Raw genomic sequence first — 18,528 nt, 5'->3', positions numbered from 1 at the left:
CTATATTAATCAATTTTGTCTTATAAAATCAGTCTTGCATTCTTGTGATAAACAGTTTGTCACTGGATTTGGTTTGCTATCCTTTGGTCAAGAATATTTGCATCTAAATTCATGAGTGAAATTGGCTTGAAATTTTCTTGAATGATACTTGCCTGATTTTAGTATCAAGGCTATACTAGTTTATAAATGAATTGAGGAATATTTCCTTTTTTCCTGTTCTCTGGAGCAGTTTGTGTAAATTTGGAATTACCTGTTGCGGGATCTGGCCAGCAGCCTGCAATGCAACGGGGCTCTCTCTTTGTTCCTAGGCAGATCGGCAGGTTGAGAAATAACAGACACACACAAGATAGTGAAAGCTGGGTCCGGGGGGTCACTGCTTTCTGGTCCCACAGTGCCAACAATGCACTGGATATACCAGCATTTATTATTAAGGTTAGTGAGGGCGGGGGTAGGTTAGTGAGGGATTTAGGGTCGTTTGATTATGAGGTGAGATTGTCACGTGGGGATGAAGTAATTCTTTAACATAACATTTGTATGTAGAAGTACAGTACATTTTTGTATGTAGAAGTACAGTATACAGAGATAAGAATTTACAATATAGTGTGTGTGTCAGTAATTTCTAACAGAGCCTTAAAACAGAAACACAATCTTTCTATAACCTATGATTAGCAAGATATTAATCAGCAGTAACAATTGCAACAAAAGCTGGTTACTAACAATCCATGGAAACAGGACGTGAAGCTAGACAACCGGTTAGACCAGAAATTCTCAGAAGGGAGTATGCCTTAACCCTAAAGAGGCCTAGAAGAGCCGTGGCAAGATGAGGGTGTTTATAGCCCTATCTTATCCATATGGACAGGCGCCCCCTGTGCATCCATTTATAGGCTATCCACAAGGGTCGCATTCCATTCCCAGAGCTATGAACATCTGCTTTTCTGGGATAGGAATCTTGGTGATGTGAAACCTCCCTGACTGCACGTCCATTCATAGGCTCTCTGCAGGGGGAAGCACATCACGCGCTGTTGGCTCGTTCTGGCAGTCCAACCTGGCATTGTCTTTATGCAATCCTGCATGCAATTTTGTATTTACAATAATCAGGAGCATTTCATCTTTTATTCTGTAGCAATAGTTTCAGGGGGTCTCCCTACAATTACCTACTCTTTGATATTTGGTTGTAGTCACCTGGAATGCAGTAGAAATCTGGCATTTTCTTTGTGAGGTGACTTTTAACTACTGATTCAATTTCTTTAATAGTTACAGGATTATTCACATTTTTATTTATTCTTGAATACATTTTGCTTATATTTTTCTATTAATTATTACATTTATTAGCATAAGTTGTTCCTAAGATCCTCTTTAGATATTTATCACTGTGTTGTTAGTGTTTGTCAGTGTCTTTTTATTCCAAATCTTGTGTCTTCTTTTTCCTTGATCTTGCCAGAGTTTCATCCATTTTATTAGATCTTTTCAAATAATTAAATTTTTTGTTGATCTTCAATTGTGTATTCCCTGTTCATTTCTGATCCCTTATTATTTCCTTTTACTTTATTTGGATGTATTCTGTTATTCTTTTTCTAAATATTTGACAATGACATGATTAAGTGCAGATTTCTTTTTTTTTTTTCCTCCTTTAGATTGTTGAGCTTCCTCAAACTGTTTTGTTTTCTTCTGGCAATTCAAAAAATTCTTAGTTCTTAATTCTCAAAATACTGATGCTTCCTTACTTTCTCTAGTATCTGTCTCCTTCTGGAACTTCAGTTAGTCCTCTGTTAGATCTTCTCATTCCATACTCTATGTCTCAACATCTCTTTCATATTTTCTATTCACCTGGATAATTTCTTCTGATCTATATTCTTTTCACTAATTTTATCTTCAGTTCTTTCTAGTCAGCTATTTAATCCAGTCATTGAGTTTCTAAGTTTTATTATTATTTGTATTATCATAAATTTTATTCTTCCTTTTTTAGATCTGCCTGGTAATTTTTTATTCTCTATTTTCTGTCTTGTCTTTTTTCATATGCTAAATAGAATTACTTAAAAATGTTTTTATATATAGAACATTTGAAACATACTAGGAGAATAGTGTGGTGAACCCTTCTGCCCATCACTCTGCTCCAGTAATTATCAACTCATTGCTAATCTTGTTTCATCTATACCTCCATGCACTCCTCACCCCCATCCCCCAGATTATTTTGAAGCACTCAGAGGCATTATATTATTTCATCTGTAACAATTCCAGTGTATGTATCTAAAAAATAAGAACTTATATAATTACCCCCCAAAAATTATCAGTGATTCCCCCAGTAAATGGTCAAATTTCCCATTTCTGAATTTAAAAATATTTTTTCAAATCGTGAGCCAGATAAGGACTATAAATTGGACTTGACTGTTATCTCTAAGTCCTTTGTAATCTGTAGGTATCCTTTTTCTGTCTTTTTTTTTTCATGCAAAGTATATTTTATAGAAGCCAGGCAGTTTACCCTGTGAAGTTCTATAGACTGGATTTTGCTGATTACTTCCTGTGATATTGCTTAACATGTTTCTCTGTCTCCTGTATTTCCTCTAAATTGATGGTTAGATCTAGAGACTGGGTCAGAATAATGCCTGAATTTTTGTTAACAGAGTACTTAATAGTATTGCTTTCTTCCACTGGGAGGTATGTAAAGTGTGATCAGTTTCATTTTGTGATATTAGCAGCTATTGATGCTCATTACTTAGTTCCATTGTTTCATTAGATTTTATAACATGGTGGTATTCTAATTCTATTACTGCTTCTTTATTTATTAGCTGGAATACTTCTATAAAGAGAAACCTCTTCTCATCAATTATTTAGTTAGACCCTCAAGTATAATTTGTAATTTAGAAATCAGAATTTGAGTGCAAGAGGTGCTTATTTATCCTCAGTGGGTTGTTGTTTCTGGTCCTTTTTAGTAAGCAGAGGTAGGAAATATGTGTTTTGTTAGTTTGGTCTGTTGTGGTTTTGGTTTATTTAGAGATAAAATATGCTGTAAGTCCATGCTGATACTTCCAATTCAGATTAAGGACTTCAGGTTTTTACTTATCACCATGATGTAAAAACTTCAAGGTTTTTACTTAACATCATGATGTATCTTCTTCTTTCTGTATCTTCTTTCTCCCCTATTGATAATCCCAATTCTCTATTGCACCTACTACGTAATTACTGTACAGTATATATGTAGTGTTCATAAAACAGCATTCCCAACAAAACAATAGTTCAATTAGTGCAAATTAAGATTTTTGAGTTCTTTTTAAATCTTTAGTGTAACTCATTAGACATATGGTCAAATTCCTGTATTAAAGGAGTTTTCAGTATTAAATTTCTACATTCAAGTTCTTTCTTTGGTCATGTCACCATTCTTACCTGTTTTACTTGATAAACTTTGACAATGCTGGAATGTACTACAGTAAGCCTGTATATATTTGTAAATTATTATAAATGTAGATATGGAAAGAATTGCTGAGGGATGAACAATATTCTGACTGAAAAAGCAGATTTTATTCAAGTCATTTAGAGGAACAAAAAATACAATTTTTAGTTTAGAGCTGTTTGCATTCTAACGTATCACCAAAATAAACTCTTAAAAAATAATGAGTAGGTTTTTTCTTGTTTAAAAAGAGGAGGAAAAAAAAGACCAACCTGAAAGATAAAATCCTGGCATTATTTTGCCATTCTTTTATCTTAAAAAAATTTTTGTCTTACTTTAATTTCTCTTACTGTCATTCCTAATACCATTCCTCTATCTTAAAAATTTTACTTTCCTAAAACCTAGCATAGTTACAGTGTTTTTGCTTGCCTTTTGAGAAGTGCTATCACAGGACCTTTAAAAATGTGTTTGGCTTTTACTCTTAACTTTTTGATATATTTTACATTTGAAATGATGTTTTCTAGGAAAGGAAAGAATAAACATTTTTTACTGTTGTTTGTATGACATTTAATCATCAATTTGATTTTAAAGAATGAGCTTTTAGATTAAACCAAAGTCTGGGTTTTTTACAGGTCCCTGAATGATGTGACTTTATCATTGTTAATGGATCAAGCCCATGACTCCAGATTTCGGCTTCTGAAGTGTCAAAATAGAGTGATTAAGTTGAGTACAAATCCTTTCCCAGCACCATACTTGATGCCATGTGAAATAGGATTGGAAGCAAAAAGGGTCAAGTTGACCCCTGATAGCAAGAAAGAGGAAAGCTTTGTTTGTGAACACCCATCTAAGAAAGAGTGTGTACAGATAATTACTGCTGTAACATCTCTTTCACCACTTTTAGCATTCAGTAAATTTTGTTGCACTGTACTGCTACAAATTATGGAGAGAGAAAGTGGTAACTGTCCTAAAGATCGTTATGTTGTGTGTGGCAGAGTTTTTTTAAGTCTAGAAGATCTTTCAACTGGGAAGTACCTACTGACATTTCCAAAGAAGAAACCTATAGGTAATTTTGTTGGCACTTTTAGATTATATATTTAATTGAATTAGAAAATTTTAAGAATTCTGTTTATCTGATAATGGGCAGAGTTTAATGATAGAGCTTGTGACTTTTTTTGTAGAGCACATGGAAGATCTTTTTGCACTTCTTGCAGCATTCCACAAATCTTGTTTTCAAATCACATCACCCGGCTATGCCCTGAATTCAGTGAAGGTGTGGCTCTTAGAACATATGAAATGTGAAATAATCAAAGAATTTCCAGAAGTGTACTTTTGTGAAAGGCCGGGAAGTTTCTATGGGACACTCTTCACTTGGAAACAGAGAACACCATTTGAAGGGATTTTAATAATCTATTCCAGGTAATGCATATTAAATTGTAATCAGTCCAGAGAAGTGAGTGTGTATGAGTGTGATCAATGTGTGGTTCAACAGCGATCCGCATGTGTTTTGTATTATTGCCATGGCAATAATACAGAGCCATGGCCTAGCATGAATGGACGCATCGGCTTCATTTAGAAACTGAAGATCTCTGTTTTAATTTTATATTTGTTTTTGGCTTTTTTTAGTGCCTAGCAATTATTTTGAGATTTCCCGTTACCTCTCCTCCACAGTAAAATTTTAAAAAATATTATATTGACCTTATTACTCAGCAAAAAAAATTTTAATTGGAAACAAACTGATTAATATTAACTGACTCGATATGGGATATGTATATTTGATTCCTATAGTCTGAATTTTATCAATGCTCACGTACATAATTGGTTCTGTTTATCATTATGGTGTTTATAAATGAATATTAATTGATTACTGCAGTATATTGTACATGACTGCTTTGTGCTGTCCTAATTTTTGTAATATTTTGTTTGTTTTTTTATTTTAGGAATCAAACAGTTATGTTCCAGTGCCTTCATAATCTCATCAGAATTCTCCCTATAAACTGTTTCCTCAAAAATCTAAAATCAGGAAGTGAGAATTTCCTAATTGATAATATGGCATTTACTTTGGAGAAGGAACTAGTCACCCTTAGTTCTCTTTCTTCTGCCATAGCTAAACATGAAAGCAATTTTATGCAGAGGTGTGAAGTGAGCAAAGGAAAGAGTAGTGTCGTCGCGGCTGCTTTATCAGACAGAAGGGAAAATATCCATCCCTACAGAAAAGAACTTCAGAGAGAAAAGAAGAAAATATTGCAAACGAACCTAAAAGTGAGTGGTGCCCTTTACAGAGAAATAACTTTGAAAGTAGCTGAGGTTCAGTTGAAATCAGACTTTGCTGCACAGAAACTGAGTAATTTATAATTATAATTTCAATTTGATCATATTTTAAAATATGTTTTCACCACCATATAAGATTTTGGTTCTACTTGCTATATGCCTCCTTTGTAAAAATAAACACCGAGGCTTACTGTAGTAGAAACTTTAGTTTTGATGATGCACAAAATAAACAGCAGTGGTTCTCAACTAGGGCCATTTTATCTCCCTCTCCTCTACCCCTAAGGGGCATTTGGCTATGTCTGGAGATATTTTTTTTTGGTTGTCAGAAGTTGTGGGGTCAGGAAGGGGTGAGGCAGGGGTGCTATGGGCGTCTAGTGGATAGAGGAGACCAGAGATGCTGCTAAACATCCTACTATGCACAAGACAGCCCCCTACAACAAAGAATTATCCAGCCCAAAATGTCAGTAATGCAGAGGTTGAGAAATCCTGTCTTAGAGTTACTTAAGACCGAAATGGCATAATAGTATTTTGGTCTAAATCTTTTAAAAACTTCATTTTTTTCTTGCTTTCTGCTTAGTAAAACCTAGCATGTAAAAATCAACTTCAAATAGATAAATTAAGCGAGGTTGTCAGGATCCACAAGTTTCTGTAAATATCAGTATTTCTCCTACAGAAATTTAAGTGGCAGATTGTCTGGGCGAGACCATTAAAATGAAAGGTTTTGAAACCCTTGTCAATTTGAATGTTGTTACAAAGCTGCCCTGAAATTATGTAAGTCTATAAGAATGTGAAAATTGTAAGGCATTTTTCAGAAAAGCATCTCTCTTTCAAAAGGCTAAGTATACCTTACAGGCCACTGTTTAAAAAAAAAAAATGAAAACGCTTTTAAGCTATCTGAAATTCCAACTCTAGGCAAAATTAAAATTTAAAATTCTAACTGAAGTAACATAATATGGCACTCCTTAGGGACTGAGAAATTTAAAAATAAATGAAAATTCACTTCAGTTAAGAAGTGATTTATAAGGGGTCCAGTGAGATACATTTCAAAGGGATAAAAATTCAAGCTAGTCTTTTCTTTGAAAAATAAGAATGCTGGATTAATAAGAGAACGTCAGGAGAAAGAAAAAGACGCAAAAGGATATGGGCCAAAATAAATGTTCGTGATCCTTTTTGCTCTAAAATCCTTAAGTGAGGTGCAGGTTTCCATCTCAGTTGAGAGAAATAAAGATGATTATAGAATGTGGCATCTCATGCTTGTGGCTGTGAAGTGCTAATTCTCTCATGCCTTAGAAATGCTTATACCTAATGATCTTGTGATGCACATGGTTTTTAGAGAATATAGGTTATTAGTTTCTTGTCTTGGTTTTTATGATGGTCCATATAATAAGGGACCTCCTTTCCTAGTAATCCATTGCAAATTGAGATAGAACTCTACAGCTCTATCCCTATGAAATGTCAATGGAAAATATTTCAGACTTTCTGCATATGGAAATGGAATAAATTCAGGATTAATTGTAGAAATCTGGAAAGAATATGTGTCATGTGCTATCTGTTGAAACTGCCCGTGACATATTCTGAAAGAACAACCAAATATAAAATACAGGAAGTAAATTGTAAAGTAGAGATGGTGAAAAAACTAAACAGTCATCTTAGTAGAGTTGCTTAGGAAAAAAAAAACTAAACAGGATTTAATTGTAATAGTTTATGTGTAGGGAAGTTAAGATACTAAAGATAGCATATTGCTTATTTTTAAATTATCAATGCAACCAAAAGATACAGATATGCCAAATAACTTACAAGTGAATTTTGTACTCCAGTATTTTTTTTAACTTACTACAAACTAGAAAAGCCGAAGTTGAAGAAATGACACTGTTGCCACTTTCATGATTCAGTTGTGTCTTTGCATCTACAAGCATATGTTATTGACCACTGCCCTGGTCACGACTCTGAGACTCCCCTCAAAAACACAGTCCTCCCAAATCCACTCTGCCAAATTGAAAATGAATTTTGTTTTGGAATGTAGCTGAGGAGATGCATGAAAACACCTTGATCCTGTACTCTTGTTGCAAATTATTTCAAAAACTGTAGACCCTTCAAGAATTCTAATAGTACACAGTTGACTCTCCTATTGTCCTCAGAGCATCTCTTTATACCATGTAGAATTGACTACTCAATTGTTTCTAGTGTTAGAAAGGAAAAGGTGTTATTAACATACATCTCTACCTGCTCTCCCCAGTAGAAACAAAAACTTCAACTCTCTTGGCTAGAAACCTGTGTAAAACTTTGCTTTCTTTTTCCTTTCTTTCTTTTTCCTTTTTGCCTAAAACTTGGACAATATCAGAAATTGAGAGGATTCCATTTTCTTCCTTGTCTTCTAAATTACAAAGATGTTACTTTCCGTTCTAAGAATTTGGGAGTGAAAGATCTTTCATGTGTAAGCCATCTGAAGAATTTTAGGCTTCTGCTAAAGACAGTGTGGTGCAATGGAAAGAATACTGATACATAAACACTATTCTTAATTCTTCAAGGGTTTGTTGTTTTCCATTTTTGGACTTTCTATATTGGTTACTTGCATTGCTTTACTGCCTCAACAAAATAGCCCTGTCCTGTAAGATCCTACTATGATGAATATCCTTGCAATGCTAGTGGTCTGGTCACTTTCTAGGGCCTTATTTCAATGATCCTGCCTTGCCTTTTTATTCAGTAGGGTGTCATACTATTCAGGTCCTGAACTTTAGTAAGGGCAGTAAATCAGACACCTACCATGCTTTGACTATTCAGATTTTTTGCTTTGCTACACCTGTGAGCAACTATGCTGGACAACAGTACCTGTGTGCATAACTCTGGCTCATAATGGCCTTAGGTTCAGCTAGAAAGTTTCTTTAGCATCCTTAACTTAAATTATTCATTTCCCCACAGCAGCAGCCACTTACCACTAAATGTACAAGCAGTGCTATGGTCAGTAAAGCATGCTATTAGTAATCAGTCAAAATATTTAACACTAGATAGCAGGTCAGTCAGGAGTGAGAAAGAAGTGCAGTCTATCGATTACCTTTTCCACATCTATTTCACTTTTTTTCTTACTGAAACTCTCGTTTTGTCCAGGGAACTTCCTTTCCCATAGTTCATGTGATTGGGGAGGTGAATCTCATCCCTAGTTCCAGAGGTTAGTCCTGACTAATCTAAGCCAGTTAGTGCAAGGCCTTTCCCTGGCAGCTGTTATTGGTCTGGGGTGGACACAAGACCTAAATTGGGTCTAATCAGGCTGAGGGGAAGGGCTTGGTTCTTTGGTGAGGAAAAGACTGTCAGGCTGGAAGTAGGTGGCCCTTATTTAAAAAGTTGAGAGTTACCTTATAATCACAAGGCAATCAAGCCTTAGAATGAAATTGACACAGTGGAATGCAAATTTTTTTATTGTTGTACCTCAGAATCAAATCTAAATCTCACCCTTTTCCTAGACTGCCAATTACTAAAAAAAAAATTCCTTGGCCGGGAGCAGTGGCTCACGCCTGTAATCCCAGCACTCTGGGGGAGGCTGAGGTGGGCCGATCACCTGAGGTCAGGAGTTCGAGACCAGCCTGGCCAACATGGTGAAACCTTGTCTGTACTAAAAATTAAAAATTAGCCAGGTGTGGTGGCACATGCCTGTAGTCCCAGCTACTTGGGAGGCTAAGGCAGGAGAATCGCTTGAACCCTGGAGGCGGCGGTTGCAGTGAGCCGAGATCGCGCCACTGCACTGCACTCCAGCCTGGGTGACAGAGTGAGACTCTGTCTCAAAAAAAAAAAAAAAATCCCTTGTAACAGAACTCAAGGTTTCCCTTACTTGTAGTTAAAATTGTTTCTAACTGTTAAAAATGGGAAAAAGAATGCCAGAGAATAAAGCAAGGGGAATCCCAGGATAGAAACAGTTTATTACAAAATAGGATGCTTTTACCTTTAAAAGAGTAGTAAAGAACCATCCACTCACCACCCCCATATGCCCGTTTTATTTCTGGGCAGTGGCTTGCTTTTTTTCCTTTTTGAGTTTATAATTCAATTTATTATACACTTGATAGTAGTATATACCTGAAAATAGATGCTTTAATTATTTTTTTATCTTCTTTTCTTTATTCCTTAGCTTCTCTCTGGTATTACATGAGGCCAGTTGATTTATTATGCCATCCTCATTGGGTAGAGGGATATGTCAGATTATTTAACTTGTTTCTCAATATTTCATATTTTAGAATATAAAATTATAAATGTAAGGGCCATATCTGTCTAGTGTGTTTCTTAGATACCTGAATTCAGACTTTCAGTTCTCATTTCTTTCTTTCCGTTTTTTTTTTTTGTTGTTGTTGTTGTTTTTGTTTTTGTTTTTGAGGCAGGGTCTGACTCTGTTGCCCAGGCTAGAGTGCAGTGGCGTGATCTCAGCTCTGCAGCCTCCGCTTTCTGGGTTCAAGTGATTCTCCTGCCTTAGCTTCCCAAGTAGCCGGGACTACAGGTGCATGTCACCATGGCCTCCTAAGTTTTGTATTTTTAGTAGAGATGGGGTTTCACCATGTTGGCCAGGCTCATCTTGAACTCCTGACCTCAGGTGATCCGCCCTCCTCGACCTCCTCCCAAAGTGCTGGGATTACAGGCATGAGCCACTGTGCCCAGCCTCAGTTCTCATTTCTCCTGACAGCCATTCTCATATTCTCAGCTATATCCTCTCCAGTAGGAAGAGAAGGAAATCTTTATCAATTTGTATTGTTCTAGGAATCTTTCTGCTAGAAACAACTGATTTAATGTCATGGGACTTTTTAGGAAATACAATAGTATTGCTATATAAAAAGAGATGCACGTTATTAATTAGAGCTTATAACCTTTTCAATGATAACATATGTACTAAAACATGAGTGGTTGCCTTTTAGTATATACTAGGAATCAAAAGACAAACTTTCTAACTTCATTCTAACCTCATTAAAAAACAAGGTGATGATAATTTTAGTAGGTTTTTTTGTAAGCCTGATGAGATGTTTTAAGATTTAGAATGACTGAGTAATTTGGTTATGTCAAGTACAATAATCAAATCATCTTACAAATTATCCCAATAGGAAATCAATATGCTTTAATACTTGAAAGATTCTGGTAAAAGTAGTAAAAACATTGGGGGTGTGATGGGGGTCGGGGGTGTTGGTGGTGGTAGAATCTGAAGGAGACCAGGACCAAATGTGTTCTTAATAGTCTGCAAAATCTTAAGAAAAACTCAACATGCAGCACATGTGTTATGCCCAGGAATGGTGGATAGGGCTTGGTGTGCAGGCTAGTCAGGTGTTTCCTGAAGCCAGTGCCAGCTGGAAGGGGAATTAGCCAATAAATATAAATAGTAGGAAAAAGAATTATCCACAAGATTTAGGAAAAGTGTTAAAATTATAGCCCACACTTGCATACCAATTTTCTATGGCATGGTGGATAATATAAATAGTGAATATTTATTGATTATTGTGTGCCAGACACTGATCTGAATGGTAGCCCGTGTGATCCTTACAACCCTATAAAACTGTGCTTCCCAGGATGGTAGCTATGAGTCATATAGGACTATTTATGTTTAAATCAATTAAAATAGAATAAGGTTATACATTCAGTTCCTTAGTTGATCCTAGTCACATTTAAGCTGTTCAGTAGTCACATAAGGCTAGTGGCTACCATTTGATCACTGCAGAGAACATTTCCAAAATCACAGAAAGTTATATTAGGCAATGATGTTATAAGATGTATACTATTAACTAACTCTGTTTATCGATAAAGAAACTGAGACTGAGACAGGTTAAATAATATATCCAAAGTCACATAGCTGGTAAGGGGTAAGGAACAGAGCCAGGATTCTAATCATCCAGTCCAGCTACAGAACCTTTGCTCTTTCACCATTATGCTATTCTGTGTATAAAGTCAGTTTGTAATAAAACACTATAATGTCTTGACAGTTTTATATTACCAAAATGCATTTATTGTTGAAAAGGAAAAGTTGCACGTAATACACAATTCTATAAAAGTATAAATCTGTTAATATAATTGAATTGTCAGGGAGAATGTGGGCCACATCATCCTAAATCCTGTAATGAGCAAGTTATTAGAGTTGGTTGATGGCCCCAGCTGAGTTTTATCTCTTGACTACTTCCCTCCAATTATGTCTAAATACCTGTGTGTCTGTTCCCTATTTCCTCTCAGTTGTCTTTGTTAGAACCACCAGTCTCCAGAATTATTGCATTACCATTGCTGGTTCATGTTTTAGGGACTTTTAAAATGAAAGTGTCAGTTCTCTAAATAGCCCTTTATGTAGTTTCTCTTTGAGACATGTGTAGGCCCTGAGAATCTCTGAAGTGTTTGTCAGTGGCTGGTGATCACTGCGGTTGAGGGCTTGGGATTCCAGGGAAAGGTGCAAGGTGTCTAGCCAGGAAAACTTACATCTTTATTCTCTATGAGTTCTACAGCACTTGAGAAGAAAAGGAGGTAGAATTCTGTTTTCTATTTGTACCTTTTGCCTGATCTAATCATTCCAAATGATATGCCTATAGAAAACATTTCACCTCTTGCAAATTATCAATAGTGTACAAAGGAGAAGGGAATATAGAGATCTTTTATTCAATCATGTGTCTATAGAGGTTTCATTGAACACATTCTCATGCACATCTAGGTGCCAGATAAATTTAAGACTCTTGTTGGTTTTCAGAAAGCTTGCAGTCTTAATGGAAGAGACAGTGGCAGAGAGTTGTAGGTGACATTGAGGTAATTAATACAAAGTTTTACTGAAGTTCCATGGGAACACCCTTATAGGGCACTATACCCAGTAGGGATACCCTCTGAGAGCAGGAGTTCTTAATTTTGGATAAAAGGACTCTTTGGGGTTCTGACAAAAGCTAAGGATTTCATGTTGGGGCGGTTGTAAGATTAAAGTGGTATTTTAATATAATGGTGTTTTACCTCATCATTCAGAGAGAATCTCAGAGAAAAATGTCTACACAGAGAAAAAAGTTCAAACCAAAGCACTTTGAATAGCAAAAAGGGGTCTAAAATATTTAAATCATGATTTTGAAGTATTTCTTGGTTGAAAAATTGGTTTATTTTATTGGGGAACCGTAAAATAATTATATTTAAAGCTTTTTAGAAATAAGATTTGTTGTAAAAATTTAAATAACATATGCATGTACATTAAAGCAAATAACTTTTAAAAATCGATTACCTCAATTATTTTGCCCTATTTATTTGTTGTAGTTGAAAAAACATTACATTTATCATCCTAACAATTTTTAAGCATATAGTTCAATAGTGTTAAATATATTCATGTTGTTGTATAGCAGATCTCTAGAACTTTTTCATCTTGCAAAACTGAAACTCTATACCCATTGAGCGTTAATTTCCTCTCTCTCTCTTCCACCAGCTCTTGGCAACCACCTTTCTACTTTCTATGATTTTGACTACTTTAGATACTTCATGTGAATGGAATCATAGAGTATTTATATTTTTGTACCTGGCTTATTTTACTTAGCATAATGTCCTTGAGGTTCATTCGTGTCATAGCTTGTGACACTATTTCCTTCTGTTTAAAGCTGCATAGTATTCCATTGTATACATATATCACATTTTGTTTATCTGTCCATCTGTTAGACATCTAGGTTGCTTCCACTTCTTGGCTGTTGTGAATAATACTGCAATAAACGTGGGTGTGCAAATAATTCTTTGAGATCCTATTTTCAGTTCTTTTGGATATATACACAAGTGAGATTGCTAGATCATATGGTAATTTTATTTTCAATTTTTTGAGAAACCTCTGTACTATTTTTAATAATAACTGCACTATTTTACATTCCCACCAACAGTGTACAAGGATTCCAATTTCTCTGCATCCTTCCTAACACTTGTTATTTTCTGTTCTTTTGATAGTGGCCATCCTAACGGGTGTGAGGTAATGAATTATTTTGCCTTTGAGAGACCCTGGGCAGCCTTTTGAGTTTCCAGTTCAGTCACTTTTTTTTCTCTACATCAGTGGTTCTCAAAGTGTGGTCCTGGAGGAACAGCATCAGTAACATCTGAGAATTTATTAGAAATGCTAATTCTTGGGCCCTACCCGAAACCTGCTAAATCAGAAATTGAGAGTTGGGCATGGTAATCTGTATCTTAACAAGCCCTCTAGGTTATTCTGATACACACTCAAGTTTGAGAACTGCTGCTCTGCACTAATAATTCTCAGCCACAGTTGTATATAAGAATCACCCGCCCAGGTGTGATTCTGTCCTGCGCGGCTGTTCTCTTGAGCTGGGGTCGTTTATCTCTGTCCACCTTCTCTCCCACCTAAGTGCATGTAGCCACCTGATGGAAGATTCAATGGACATGGACATGAGCCCCCTGAGGCCCCAGAACTATCTTTTCAGTTGTGAACTAAAGGCCAATAAAGATGATCACTTTAAGGTGGATAATGATGAAAATGAGCACCAGTTATCTTTAAGAACGGTCAGTTTAGGGACTGGTGCAAAGGTTGAACTGCACATTGTTGAAGAAGAGGCAATGAATTACAAAGGCAGTCCAATTAAAGTAACACTGGCAACTTTGAAAATGTCTGTACAGCCAAAGCTTTCCCTTGGGGGCTTTGAAATAACACCAACAGCGCTCTTACAGTTGAAGTGTGATTCAGGGCCAGTGCATATTAGTGGACAGCACTTAGTAGCTGTGGAGGAAGATGCAGAGTCAGAAGATGAAGAGGAGGAGAATGTGAAACTCTTAAGTATATCTGGAAAGCAGTTGGTCCCTGGAAGTGGTAGCAAGTTTCCACAGAAAAAGGTAAAACTTGCTGCTGATGAAGATGATGATGATGATGATTTTGATGATAAGGAAACTGAAGAAAAAGCACCAGTGAAGAAATCTATACAAGGTACTACAGCCAAAAATGCACACAAGTCAAATCAGAATGGAAAAGACTCAAAACCATCATCAACACCAAGATCAAAAGGACAAGAATCCTTCAAAAAACAGGAAAAAACTCCTAAAACACCAAAGGGACCTAGTTCTGTAGAAGACGTTAAAGCAAAAATGCAAGCAAGCATAGAAAAAGGTGGTTCTCTTCCCAAAGTGGAAGCCAAGTTCATCAGTTATGTGAAGAATTGCTTCTGGGTGACTGACCAGGAGGCTATTCAAGATCTCTGGCAGTGGAGGAAATCTCTTTAAGAAAATAGTTTAAACAATTTATTAAAAATTTTCCATCTTATTTCATTTCCATAACAGTTGATATCTGGCTGTCCTTTTTATAATGCAGAGTGAGAACTGTCCCTTCCGTGTTTGATAAATGTTGTCCAGGTTCCATTGCGAAGAATGTGTTGTCCAACATGTCTGTTTAGTTTTTAAAGATGGAACTCCACCCTTTCTTGGTTTTAAGTATGTATGGAATGTTATGATATGACATAGTAGTAGCGGTGGTCAGACATGGAAATGGTGGGGAGACAGAAATATACATGTGAAATAAAACTCAGTATTTTAATAATAAAAAAAAAGAATCACCCAAGGGCTTCTTAAAATGTTTTTCTGATCTTAAGCCCCACCTCAAAGAAAGATTTTGATCCATGTAGTTTAGGGGGGTTTTGCCTTGAGCCTTGGCATCAGTTTAAAAGCTCCCCAGGTGATTTTTGTTGTTGTTGTTTTTGTTTTTGTTTGAGACAGGGTCTCACTCTGTTTCCCAGGCTGGAGTGCACTGGCACAATCTCAGCTCACTGCAGCCTCTACCTCCCAGGCACAAGTGATCCTCCCACCTCAGCACCCCCGAGTAGCTGGAACCACATGTGCCCACCACCACACCCAGCTAATTTTTGTGTGTACATATATAAATAGTGGTTTTTATTTTTATTTTTTTTTAAGAGATGGGGTTTCACCATGCTGCCCAGGCTGGTCTGGAACTCCTGGGCTCAGGCAATGCGCCCACTTTGGCCTCCCAAAGTTGGGATTTTAGCTGAGATTGCAGGTGTGAACCCCCATGCCCAGCCTCCCCAGGTGATTCTAATGTACAGCCAGGGTTAAGAGCCACTGCTGTACAATCAGCTTGACCATTTCAGGGCGCAGGGCTTCACAGATTTTTCATTTTTAGTAGCATCATTGTCTTAACAATGTAATATGCTAGTGCTTCTCAAACTTTAACATACATACTATCACCTGGAGATCTTGTTGAACTCTACTTTGTGATTCGGTAAGTCTAGGGTGGGGCCTGAGACTGCATTTCTAACAAGCTCTCAGTCGATGCAGATTCTGCTGGTTCATGGGCCACACTTTGAGACTCAAGGTAATAAGTAACCCTCATCAAAGTCAGGGCTTTTGTTTTGGGGAAAATTCAAGTATTCAAATAGAGCTTTGTTGTCATTCCAAAAAGTCCTCACCATCCGATGTGTTCTTTCAGTGGATAAATACAAGGTAATCCATCTTTGCTGGTGTTGTGCTTTCATTGATAGAAATTTTGTACAAAAGTATTTCCCTGCATTATCTGTGTTCCAGCATCTTTGGTGATGAAAGGAAAATGAAAAGATATAATCTTTTTATTTTTTTACATTTTACCATTTAGGTTATTGTTCATGCCTTATGTAAATAATCATTGTGGAAGGAAGGATATGTTTTCTTTAATTCCTAAATGAGAAATTACTCTGAACGCAGAAGCAATGGGAAGATGATGATTGTACAATGCCTAATATCCTTTATTCATTAAGACTTACACTAAAAGAAAACCCAACTCAAAACAAATTTACACATGAAAGACATATAATGGTTGTTGTAACCAGTGGAAAGCATTCAAGCTTGAGTCAGTTTGATTCAGCAGCTTAGCAGGATATTAAGGAGATTGTCAGCTTCCTCCTAAAGTTGGCCCCCCACATGTTATGGAAGGGCTGAAACACTTCCAGGTTACACATCTGCACACCACTCCACCCAGAAGAGAGCTTTATGGAAGAGTGAGGAACCTTCTTTTCCAAAGGAAAATCTTCCCTCATGTCTTACTGCCCCACATTCATTCACATATTCAATCCTGAACTAATATCTATGGCCAGTCGAATACCCTGTATTAATTGGCTTAGGCTTGAAGATAGAGAGGGAGACTTCACATTTTACTGTTTGCTACTACTACAGTTTTTTGTGTAGGCATTTATTTATGGGTTGAATTATGTCCCCCCAAAAAGATATGCTGAGGTTCTAACTCCTGGTACTTCAGAATGTGGCCTTGTTTAGAAATAGGGTTGTTGCAGATGTGGTTGAGATAAGGTCATACTGGAGGAGGGTGGGCTGCATTCCAGTGACTCATGGTGTCCTTTTAAGAAGATGGCCACATAATACAGAGACACAGGGAAAATGCTCATGACAAGGCAGGGGCTGGAGTTATGTAGCTGCAAGCCAAATATTGCCTGCAAATCACCAGAAGGTAGGAAGAGGTAAGAAAGGTTTCAGAGGGAGCCTGGCTCTGCCAACACCTTGATTTCAGACTTTTAGCCTCCAGAACTGAGGAACAATAAATTTCTGTTGTTTTAAGCCACCCAGTTTTTGGTATTTTATTACAGTAGCCCTAGGAAACTAGTACAACATTCATTACTTTTAGAAATTAGAAAATCAAGTATGTTGGAAGAAGGAGGGTAGGTCATTCTAAAGGCAACAAAAAATGAAACACCATGATGTTTCCAGGGGACTGTAAACATGATTGTTAGTGGTCAGTCTGTTCTCCTAAATATCTTTTAATTTTTTTTGAGTTTTCCTCATCTTCGTTGCTACTCCCTATTTCATGCTACCATTATTTCTAACCTGGACTACTTCAGCAGCTTCCCAACTTGTCTCCTTGTTTTTACTCTTGCTTCCTTCCAGTTTTGTTCTACAGACTGCTGCCACAGTTGTCTTGTCAAAGCACAAGTCTGATCATCCACTGCTGAAAAACTATTCATCATCTTTCCACTGTTTCAGTGTTCATTCAATGACTTCCCATTACTTTTAGAATGAAGATCAAATTCCCTATGTGGCAAGCAAGGTATGGTGTCATCTATCCTACCTCATGAGTCTAGCTAAGATTCCGCTCCCCATCTCTGTGGGCTGTAGTCTCTGACATCCTTTCAGTTCAAGCACCAGCGATTTGCCTCCTACCTCAAACTCTGGACAGGCAGTTTCCATTTCTTATACTGCTTTCTTTTCAATCCTACTTTCCCATTCACCTAGTTTTATACCCATTCATTTCTCACCTCTCAGCTCTTGATTCATTTCTTTGCAGTGTTCACAGGTATAATTTAATAGTTAATAATAATTATAGACAGGTCATATAGTTAACACCAATTTGAAATCATGGCTTGTTGACTCCAAAATGTAAAACCCCTAGTACTCTAACTTCCTTTTAGGCAGAGCCCATTTTCTGTCTTGATCATCTTTGTATCCCATCTAACATAATGCTTTGCACATAGTGGGTGGTAAACTAATATTAGTGTAATTTTTTCAAGAAAACATGAATGAATGAAATGTATTACAGTTTTAAGAAAGTAAGGGGCTAGTCTTTGTGTCAGAGATGAGGGTTCATTAAGGAACTTGTACTTCATTCTGCAGTCAGTGGTTCCCAGAATTTTTGATCACATTGGCAAGTGTCATTTTAAACACTGTGGAGACTAACATAAAGTTCACAACCTTTTTGTTTTGCCAGGTCAGGACATTAAAAAATGCTACCCCTGCCACCATGATTTCATAAAACAAAGAATATAGTGATACTAAATGTGTAATCATAGAATACAGATAATTTAAAGTGAATACATTTGGTTTCATGGAAAAATCACATTGTCTTTATTTTTCTCAGTCTCATTGTGCAACACACTAGTGGAAAGGTATGGATGGGCATCCGTCAGTGGATCAATATTTAGGCACCG

General features: G+C 36.6%; 2 protein-coding genes across 2 annotated transcripts in view; both read left to right on the top strand.

Moving 5' to 3' along the window:
- The window catches only part of FANCB (FA complementation group B), a 197,886-nt gene that overhangs the window by 23,782 nt on the left and 155,576 nt on the right, over window positions 1-18,528 (top strand). Inside the window, exons 8-10 of the mRNA XM_063703003.1 lie at window positions 4,018-4,448; window positions 4,564-4,801; window positions 5,323-5,644. Of these exons, the coding sequence (XP_063559073.1) occupies window positions 4,018-4,448; window positions 4,564-4,801; window positions 5,323-5,644 (991 nt within the window). The remainder of the gene's footprint in view (window positions 1-4,017; window positions 4,449-4,563; window positions 4,802-5,322; window positions 5,645-18,528) is intronic.
- LOC101134365 (nucleophosmin-like) lies at window positions 13,688-15,213 on the top strand. Its single transcript, XM_019019045.3, has one exon. It carries the CDS (start codon window positions 13,985-13,987, stop codon window positions 14,831-14,833), a length of 849 nt encoding a protein of 282 aa, XP_018874590.2. The 5' UTR covers window positions 13,688-13,984; the 3' UTR covers window positions 14,834-15,213.

This window comes from Gorilla gorilla, chromosome X (assembly GCF_029281585.2).
Source record: "Gorilla gorilla gorilla isolate KB3781 chromosome X, NHGRI_mGorGor1-v2.1_pri, whole genome shotgun sequence".
Taxonomy (NCBI): domain Eukaryota; kingdom Metazoa; phylum Chordata; class Mammalia; order Primates; family Hominidae; genus Gorilla; species Gorilla gorilla.
This window is presented reverse-complemented; position numbering and strand designations above follow the sequence as displayed.

Excerpts from the sequence above, each read along its gene's own strand:
- LOC101134365 (XM_019019045.3), top strand. The coding sequence starts at position 13,985 with ATGGAAGATTCAATGGACATGGACATGAGCCCCCTGAGGCCCCAGAAC.